Source organism: Vigna unguiculata, chromosome 3 (genome assembly GCF_037176805.1).
Source record: "Vigna unguiculata cultivar grain cowpea cultivar isolate G323 ecotype 2 chromosome 3, ASM3717680v1, whole genome shotgun sequence".
Taxonomy (NCBI): domain Eukaryota; kingdom Viridiplantae; phylum Streptophyta; class Magnoliopsida; order Fabales; family Fabaceae; genus Vigna; species Vigna unguiculata.
In genome coordinates, this window is record NC_140794.1 from 21004962 (window position 1) to 21015656 (window position 10695).

General features: G+C 34.6%; 1 protein-coding gene across 2 annotated transcripts; it reads right to left on the reverse strand.

Moving 5' to 3' along the window:
• On the reverse strand, positions 1-4410 carry LOC114179935 (uncharacterized). 2 transcript variants are annotated; one of them, XM_028066444.2, is made up of 10 exons: positions 3762-4409; positions 3370-3472; positions 3138-3263; positions 2695-3032; positions 2332-2434; positions 1481-2247; positions 1287-1377; positions 556-1160; positions 278-376; positions 1-205 (listed from the first exon to the last, which is right to left on the reverse strand). In XM_028066444.2, the coding sequence occupies exons 1-10, from the start codon at positions 4380-4382 to the stop codon at positions 137-139; spliced, it is 2922 nt and encodes a 973-aa protein (XP_027922245.1). In that variant the 5' UTR covers positions 4383-4409; the 3' UTR covers positions 1-136. The 2 variants fall into 2 exon arrangements, with proteins under 2 accessions (XP_027922245.1, XP_085526714.1); XM_085670588.1 differs by having other exon boundaries at positions 556-1371; positions 3762-4410.
• Between the last annotated feature and the right edge of the window lie 6285 nt (positions 4411-10695).

Here is a 10695-nt window from a genome sequence, read left to right on the forward strand (position 1 = left end):
TTAAAAGAAATAGAGCATGCTAAAACGTTAATAAATCAGTATTTACTGTAACAAGTTACGAAAATAAATCAGTAAGTTCTCGTCGACCTTTACAATGACACTCTTCCAGTTTCAAAACATCAATATGGTTGGACAATTACCGCCCCGGTTGAAAGATTTTTTCTTCAACATTAAGGGCAAAAGTCACCTTTGGTGCCTTCAAGCTCTGCATAACCAAGTTAAAAAAACATTACTTTTCAAATGGAGGAACCAATTTTGGGTACAAACATGCACTTACTGTTATTCTGCTATGGATGTTAAGATCATCGTGCATCTGACTAAGACGGTCCTTCGCAGTTTTTTCTGCTGCAAATGCTTTCCTGCAAGCTTGTCTAACCTAAAAAGATAAGGGGGTAAAAAAGCCTTATTTTGCCAAGCATTTTTCCTGTTATTTCTACACTAATTATCGTTATTTTGCATATACAGCCATAAAAAGAAGGGCTGGAACTGGTAAACTACATTAAATCCAAAAAACTTCACGAAACGGAAAAGAAAAAATATCGTTATGGCACTAACCTGGCTTCCATCGAAGACAGGGTTGATGTTGACACTATCAGCTGATTTTTCTAACATATTTCTTAGAAGAGATAGTTCCTTCATAAGGTCATGGGCAACCTCCTCGGCATCTAGTAATTGATTTTTAGAAAACTCAAATGCTCTTTCAGCATGAAGACGAAAAGAAACACAGTTCAAACATGTGCAAAGTCCTCGGCATCCCCTTGGATTTCTTTTTAAAATTCCTTTCCTGAAACCAACGGCAGGACCTCCAAGTTGTCCTACGACTTTCAGTTGAGACAAACTCTGACCACATTTGTGTGTCTCAGGTTGCTTCCCACAAGATATCAGACAAGAACTAGTTCCTCTAGTTTCGGAGAAAATTGATGACTTGGACAAGGGAGGTGTAGCTTTTTCTTTGGTTATGATAGGTAATTCTATTTCGTGATCAGAAACTGATGGGTAAGTAGAACTCTCTATTTTGCAGAGTCCATTTGATGCAACCCGTTCATCTTGCAGTTGAGTCACTTCCCATGAATCACGAGATGACTGAAATTCAGGAATTTGAAATTTTTGGCTTGAACTATCATTGTTTAATTCTATTTGATGCTGAGTACCAGAATTACCTGCACAATGTTCCAAGTAACAGCCATTTGAATCACTCGCAGATACCGTGGCCATGAAGAAAAATGGAAAATAAGTTATCTTCCACGAAAATAAAAAGCAATATTCACAAGAATTATCTTTCTTACTATTCAATAGAAATGGAAACAGTCTTTTGCAGTTTAAAGATCCAGCCTGTTTCAACAATTTAAACTGCAGACAACGTCTAAGAACCTGTTTCTTAAACACAAAATATAAGTTAAATTAACGAGGAAAGTAGAATCATAATGTTTTTCATGCAAGTTATGAGGAAATACATTTATGAAGTATTTAAGGTCCTCACCGATGTGATCTTGGATTCAAACTCATTTTTTATTTCACTAGCATTGTTATTACTACCTTCTGAAGGCATCGTTGAACATATAACTATGTCATTCCGCATACTTCCAACTTCGTCACCACTGTGTCCTCCCATGTCATATTTGCCTGAGATAATCTTCTCATATAGTGATCGAAGTAAATCATTCGAAACCCGGACGTGATTTAAACTTGTGACGTTCTCATCAACAGATTCACACTCCTCCAGATTCACAAACTGCTTGTTTTCATCAACACCGTTGACAAAAGGTCTATTTCGATCTTTGAGTGGTGACTCACTCTTGTGTCGTCTGGATTCCTGGCGACCCGCATTTTGCACAACATTTGCAACTATCTTAGCAGAGTGAAAATCAACCTCCATTACCGAACATGGATTAAGTTCTGAAGCAGTCAAGCACTCATCGTCTTTAACAATTTTCTCCATAAGTTCGTTGACAGAGGGAGCAGATAGACCGTCACCTACCTCTTCTTTTGAGTCCCATTGGACTGGCAATTCAGGCAAGTCTTGAGAAGGTGTCAATATTACATGAGATAACTCATTAGAAGTATAAATTAATACACAGTTTTCCACTCCATTGGATTCATCTGCACCATGCATGGGACTGCTGTCTGTCTTGTGTTCATCTATAGAAGCTTCTTCAGTTTGAGATGACAAAGGAAGTTGAAACCTCTTTGGATGCACATCTTCCTTTCCATCTTTAATACGAGTCTGATGATCAAATTTGGATCTATCTGTAAAATCAATTAGCTTCTTCATTATCCACAATTAATATCTAAATTATATTATTGAAGTTGTTGAAGACACAAAGAAGTTACCAGAGTCATCTTTGGTAAGATCCGTTAGAAATGGAAGCAACCTTTTATAGCTTACAGAACCTGGGTTTATAAAAAGTTTCTTGTGCAAATTCTGTCTGGGCACCTGCATGATCATTACAAATCATATTTAAATCTCCACCAAATATATAACCAATTTTGTCAATATTACTAAAATGCAGGCATACAAGGTTCTAGAAAACCCACAACAGCATCAAAAGTTTTATCTCAATGCTTAATATCATAAAATATTTCGTCCCCTGTCTGTTTAGGTAACATAATTATATTTTAGCAAAGATCAGTAATCAAATGTCTAACACAGAATTGGTGGAAAAAAAAGATTAGAAACAAAGGAAAGATTGTTACTGATTTACTCTTGAAGAAATCCTTCCCCTTGTCAGCTTTAAAAGAAAACAGTTCACCAGCATGTCCTTGGGTGCTTCTGGTGAAATCCATGGGTTTGGCATTAACCTCTGAATTATCATATATATCAGCATTAGCAGGAGTTGTCAGTATATATTTTTCATTCAATAAACCAAACTCCCCCGAGCTACAAGCACTGTTATGACTAGGCTCGTTGCAATCACTACCATTTGTGTGGCTAGACAATTGATTAAAGCCATCATTGGGTAAATCACTTCTAAAAACGTTAACACCATTATCTGCAGTGGAATCAACCTTCAATTCACTCAAACATTTTTCCTCTGCAGGTGACACAAATAAACATTCAGTAGTCACTTCTTTTGAATCTAATTGCATTTCTTATTCAAGAAAGTAGTGGGAAGCTGTCAATTTTGACCCATTAGTACCATGCGTGGCGCAACCGTCGGTCTTGAGTTCTTCTTTAGAAGCCTCTTGATTTTGAGACGGCAAAGGATGTTGTTTGTCCTGTTCACCGCTCTCATTTTTCTGGCCAAAACCCAATTTTGGTGTAGCTACAAAAAATTCCAAACAAATTAAAATAATTCATCAAAGATACCTTAAATAAATAATCATCTGAATCGGTACAATAGTAAGGGGTTGGCAGCACAAAATAGTTACCAGAATCTTCTCTCTCGCTATCTCTAAGAAATGTAAACAACCTTCTGTAATTGACAGAACCCGGGATCTTGAACAACTTTCCCTGGAAACGTGGTCTGAGAACCTACATAGAGATCCCACATAACTATACAACTATAAAATTGGACTGTCAAAACAAGAATTTTTAGAGCGGAATTATCTACTAGAATTTTAACGAAGTCCCACAAAACTCGTTTAACCTAATCTCACAATTCGCCATGATTACAGCTAGAGCTACCAACTATGGCTATCTGTGCAACATCCGTTAAAAAATTCGGTCACTAGCTCCCTCCAAGAATAAGACGAGTTCACGGAAAAAATATTAGTAAATAAATACAATGAAAACTCTAAAAAAAAAAGAACCAGGCCCTTACAGTTTGGCTCACAAGTGAAGAATCATTCTTCATGTTATCTATCCCCGTAGTAGGTGTATCTTTGAAAGTAATATCTGCTTCATCTACGTTAACCTTTGAAGTTGAAGCAACACATACCTCAGAATCAAGTAGAGTCTTTGGTAACGCTTTTACATCCAAACCATCAATTTTCTCTAGACAATATCCGTTGTTATTTCCCTTGCAATCTTGGAATTTTCTGCCCTCTTCAGGATTCCCCAGATCGAAGCTCCGTGCCTCGCGAGAAAGCCCCATATCGGGACCTTCGGCAAGTTTCTTATCCGTACAATCGGAATCGTCGGCAGTCCCCTTCAGAAACGCGCCTTCGATCAAACTGGAGTTGGTGGACTGCGGAGGCGAATAGACTCGCCTGGCCCGAAGGTCCTTCATCAGATGGCGAAGAGGCTCGCCGTGCTCACGCTTGGGTTTCTTGCTATTGGTTCGATGAAAGGGAAAGAGTACTGTGTGGGGTTCGTCATCAGTCGGGACAGGATCGAACCGGAGTTGACCGGAGCGGTTCCGGTGAAGAAGAAGCTGCGACCTGCTTCGGGTGAGCGTTGCAGAGGCACGGTTCCGCTTCCGGGAGCTTGGGTCGATGTCCATGGCGTGATAGTAGTAGATCTGAGAAAATTTTGGCTATGGTTTGGTTAGATATATGAGAGGCATAATATGGCGGGAACAAAGGTTTACTTTTGGCGGGAAAAATATCTTCATTTACTGCTTTGGGTTCCATTCGATATATTTTTTTCTCCGTAGCATTCTCTCTTACTCTTACGGATATTTACGGGTGGGTAGATACTCGTATTAATTTTTTTAGTAATTTATTACTTAAATAAATATCTCTTTCGTACTGAATTTTATATAAATAATTAGATATTTACATAATTTTTTAATATCTATTAATATTATGAGTATTTATAAAAAAAATAAAAATAAATATTTAATAATATATCTTAATCATACATTTAAATAAAATATAATACATAATATTCATAAATTTAAAATAAAATCTAAATAGTTCATTTAAATAGTGTCAATATATTTTAGTCGTAAATTCAAATAAAATACAATATATAAATGTCAAATAAAATTAAAATAACTCATCCAGATAGTATTTAGTATTGATAATGTTCCTGCAGAGAACAAACAAGATAAGTTAGGCACGAATGTCACCTTACCTATATAGTCTGCTATCTCCTCAGTTGGCCTCTTCCCGATTGGCACATGTCTGCTTGGACCCAGAAGGGGTTACCTGCAGAAGGGACTTCGAAGCTCAAGTCAAACAAGGCTCTCAAAAAGTCAAATCAAGTGATTAATGGAGTAATGAATGCGTACGTTTAATTACTGGGGTCCATGCGTATTTATAGAGTATTAATTATGTCTGGCTATGTCATGGGCTTGGCCCTAGTTTGGGCTGTAGGTGGGCCTGGGCCCTAGCCCAGGCCCTTAGTTCGATTATTATGGGCTCATTGGATATCAGAGGGATTTGATTTAACTAAGTGTCTTAAGGTTGTCGGCCTAAACCGACTACTCTCTTTAACGGTCCGTATATGCTGTCTTAGGTGGGTTACTCCTCTTAGCGTCTTATGTTACCGGTGCAGGCCGACTAGGCTTAGGGCAACTCAGGCCGGTTACTTGAATGATTCTGCGTGTAAGCATGGTGATCGTTTATTGGTACTTTACTAAGTTGGCCAGGTGTGGTACAAATAACAATTTACAAAAAATGTATTTTTTTAAAAACTAATTAATGAAAAAGTAATTCATTTAAAATCAATATGTTCAGATAATTTAGTATGTTCAGATAATTGTAAGATCCTTATACTTTAAGCCTAGTGTCCTTTTGATATCTAATTTATGTAATGTTTTATTTAAATAGATTTGTCTATTAAAATGGGACGTTACATTTTACATATACTAGTATCCGTTATTATTTTAAAAAAAAAATTTATATGTTTAAATGAATAATAAAGTATTATTAAAAGGTTAAATGTACCTTTTAAAACTTCTAATAATTTAGATTTTTGGTTTTTTTAGAATCGGTCCTCGATTTGTTAGAATTTTTTGTTTTATATATATATATATATATATATATATATATATATATATATATATATATATATATATATATATATATGCTTAACTGTTCGATACGCAAGACATGGAGCCAGCCAGCAGGTACATCTCGATCACAACTCACACACCCTCACGTTCGCAAGACACCATACCACAAGATGGTCCACCCCCCACCTACCATGGGCAAGCAAGCAAATGGAAACATCAAGTGACGCAAAGTCAGGCATCGCTAGGCATGAAAATAATTTTCCACAATATTCGAGGGACTAGCTGCCAAGCTAACCAACAATCAGTGACGACCGTGTGTTGGTTTAAAAAAGCTCAACAATTATGAAGAGGCTAATCGTGCCATGAGAAACATGTTAACGCACGTACCACGTGAGGGGGGAGGCCTCATCCAGCTCCCTTTAAAACCAACCATTGTGGAGCTGACCGGCTCAAGGAGCACTCCCCCCTATAAGAGGTTAATATGCAAAAGACAAATTTGTACAAGTAGATACACTTTTTTTAGCAGACATAAGTCCATATCTTGAGCTACACTTTGAATTTTGCATTGGGACATGATGAAGCTATGATAAATTGATGAAGATGTGAAGACTTCAAGATTCACATGTTGATCAAACTTGGAGTGTGTGTTGAATCAGACTTTCACATGAAGAACACAAAGCTTGAAGATTGATACTATTAGTGTAGACCATTTCACATTGTATAGATGTCTAAGGTCTAGTTGGTGTCTTTGAACATGTTGAATGGGTTTTTAACAAGTTAAATAGTTTGCTGCCATAGTTCTGTCAATTACATATTCAATTAGTTGAATTATTTTTTAATCAATTGATTTCACTTAAGATAAGTAAATTCAACAGATTGAATGAAAAATCAATTTGCTGAATATGCTAACATATTGGCTATAACTTATGGCTTTTCAGAGAGAGTGGGAACACTTGCCATTTTGAGTGCAAAATCATTCAATATTATGGGAAAAACTCTCTCTCTCTCTCTCTCTGAATCATACTGAAGTGAAGTTATTGGTGAAGGATATTTGATCTTCTTGGAGCAATTTTGCTTGGTTTAGGAACTTGTAGAAAGAGGTTTGGTTGGCTAAGGAGAGCTTTCATTTTGCCTGGTGGTTTTCCATGTCGGCAAGTGCGATCTTGCTGTACTTGTTGAGACTCTTGTGAGATTCAAGAGTCTTTGTTTGTGTTTTTGCATATTTTAAAAGTGTAATATTGTGGATTGTATAAATCTTTTAATAAAGTGCAAGTCATGCTCGGGTTGCTTTGACAAATTGGATGTAGCTCTGTTATGAGTGAACCAATATAAAAATTTGCGTACTTGTGATTGATTCCTTCTCTCCTTGCTTTGGTTTTTGATATCAAGATTCAAGAAAATTGGTTTTAATCATCTTTACATAGTTATTGAGTGATCTAGCACTATGTTAAGTTGTATCTCTTTGTGAATCACTTACTATAATCAATCTTGACGAGTTTTATATATTGTTTCTAATTCAATTCATATTTCTGCAAAATTTCCAGTATTTCAATCGACTGTTATGATATTTTGATCTGTTGCTTTACACTTCATTGTTAACTGTTTAATGAAAGCAGCCTATTATTCCTATTTTAGGCTGATTGCAAGTATATTGTCCAATAGCAATTGCATTTTGAATTTGTGGTTGATCTGATTCAATACAAAGGGGTTTTAAGTGTTTAAAACTAATCAAAGTTTTTATAAAGGCAATTCAACCCCCCCCCCCTTTTTGGCCAATTACCCATTTCAATACTTATAAAAAATGTACGATGGAATTTTTTGTAAATATTTAACCCAAATTGACATCAGCCCACCTTCCAACAGAACTTAATTCCTCATTTAACGTTAGTCCTAGGCCCAACAAAAGTTAAATAACGTTAGACTACCCTAGGGCCGACGTTAAATGGTGAATTAAAGTTGGTTGGAAGGTGGTCCGACGTCAATTAACCTTTAAAATAAAAAAGGGTCACCCCTCACTTTTCTCTTTCTCGTTTGAGTGAAACCTCCCACCAAAGTGCAGCGACAAAGCCAAACTCGTAGGATCAAGTGGAGCTCGTTTAGGCTTAAGCTTTCATTTTCTCAGATTCCATTTTGCATTAAGGTTGGTGTTTTCATTACAACGTTAAATGTCAATAAAAATAGCTAGAAAATGATTTTTTACTCAATTTTTTTTGTGATAACTTCTATTAGGTTGTATTCAAATGTAGAGTGTTCATATCTGACATATTGGTCACAAATTTAGTGTTGTAACATTTGGTGGTATAAAACTTCAAATAGTCAAACTTTTGCTACGGACCTCAAACGGAGACACTTCAAAAATGAAAGTTGTTGGAAATGGGGTGACTAATGCACCAACTAAAAAGGATTGAGGGTATGGAATTTCAAAAATTCCATCATTTACTATATGTGTTTTATTTTGTTAGTATTTTCACCCACTATTCTATACATTATACGTTTATTTGAGATACCAATACTACTTAGAAAATTTTGGAAATTTGTGTGGTGCATTATTGTATTATATAATGATTTCTAATGCTCTTAAGGGACATGATTTTTGGCTTAAAATTTGAAAAAAAAAGATCACAAATTAACGTTTGTTGTACTTGCAATAGACGTAAATTAACGTCTGTTATAAATGCAACAAACATTAATATATATATATATATATATATATATATATATATATATATATATATATATATATATATTTTGTAGAGACAACAAACATTAATTTATGTTTCTTGCTGTAACGCCTTCAATTGGACGTAAAAAGCCTAAAGTAACATACGTAAAAGCTTTTTCGGTGTTAGTGATGATAGCACAAATAGCTAGGTCACATCTCTATAAATAGAGTTGAACGAATTGTGTAAAATGGGGATCTTGGAATTCATCTACGTCACAGACCTTGATCTTCGTGTTGAATACATTAAAGGTAAACAAACCTAAACAAAATAAAAAATCTCAATCTTTGGACGATATTCAAATCATTTAAGGTTGAAGTTGAAAGTCAACTCAACAAAAGAATTAAGACTATTTGATCTGACCGTGTTGGTGAACTATGGTAGGTATAACAGTTCAGGTGAACAATGTCCAAGACCTTTCGCCAAGTACCTAGAGGAATGTGGAATTATTCCACAGTACACCACCACAATGAAATCAAATAGTCTTAATTCTTTTGTTATCGTTGTTATCTTTTGATATCTTTGTTATTTTAGATATCTTTGTTATCTTTTGATAGTTTTTTTTATATCTTTTGTTATCTTTTGATATATTTTTTATATTTTTCCATTTTTTTCTTTTATCTTTATCTTTTAAGGCCTATAAATACTAAGGTCTACAACAATTGTAATCACTTTTTAGTCGTTAATAAAGTTATTTCATTATAAAGAGGTTTATCTTCGTACTTGGCTTAGCCCTCAAGGTTTTTTATCAAAGACAAGGATTTTTGTGGCGAATCTACCTTGACTTATCAAAGACTGAGATCTTTGTGGCGTCAATATTATTGGGTTCTTATCAAAGTCAGGGATATTTGTGGCAAACCTTCTTCCGACTTATCAATCTTATTGATTATGTTGTCTCTATTATTTATTCTTATCAAAGAAGGACCTCTTTTCATCTTTATCATATTTTATGTTCTTTATTCTTATTCTAATTGTTTCTCTAAGACTAGAGAAAATTAAATAATTAAATAAATAATTATTTAATAAATTCAGGTAATGAGAACCTTTATGGCATTTAATGTTGGAATTTATGACAAGAAACAATACTAGATCAAGTGGTTGAGAGTACTTGCCTATTATGAAAGGAGTTGGGTTTGAGTCTTATGAATGTCAATTGTGTGTTAATTTAATTGTTTATTATTTTTAGTAATATATTTGACCATGGTACGTGATAATATAATCCTATGAAACATTAGACTAATTTATTCTTGAGCCTATGAAACAATTGATTAAAATTTCAAATCAATTGGCTAAAATCCTTGAAATTTATGCAGAATGCAAAATTCGCAGATTTAACTCAAACAACAAGCTTTTACACACAAGACTTGTTTCAATCAATATTTATAATAGGTATGCAACATCAGATTACACAGAAACACATTAAACCTCAACATAAAATGAATTACTTGGTTTTCTTGAATTTTTAAATTGATTTAAAGTGAGTGATATGAAGAGAAGAGAATATCAAAATTGTTTTTATACTGGTTCACTTAATCATATAGCTACATCTAGTTTACTAGGACAACCTGAGTTTGGTTTCCACTATATTCAAAAGTTTTACAAATCACATACTAAGTTTACACTTTTGAACAAAGAAACATACAAGATATTTTATTCACACAAAAATCTAGACTAACACCCTGCAAGAATCACACTTACAAACCTGAAATCACATCAGGTAAACAACTAGAGGCACAAGAACTACAAAACCTGATGGTGGCTCTCCCTAGCCAACCATACATGAGTTCTTCAAGCTAGTCCCAAGTCAAAATGTCTTCAAGGTCATCTTCAATCAACATGTTGCAGTTGTGTATTGTAGAGAGAGTTTTTGAATGATGAATGACAAGTTTTCGCGCTCAAAAACTCAGAATTCTACCTCTACTCTCGTAAACACAACTTATATAGTCTGGTGTAAGTGAAATCAATCAGTTGAATTTTTCGTACAATCAGTTGATTTCACTTTACTTAAATGAAATCAGTCGATTGAAAAATAATTCAACTGATTAAATATATTCATACCAGAAACTATATACGATAAGCATTTTAACTTGTTAAAACCCTTTTTAACAAATTAAAAAAGACACACTGAGACTAAC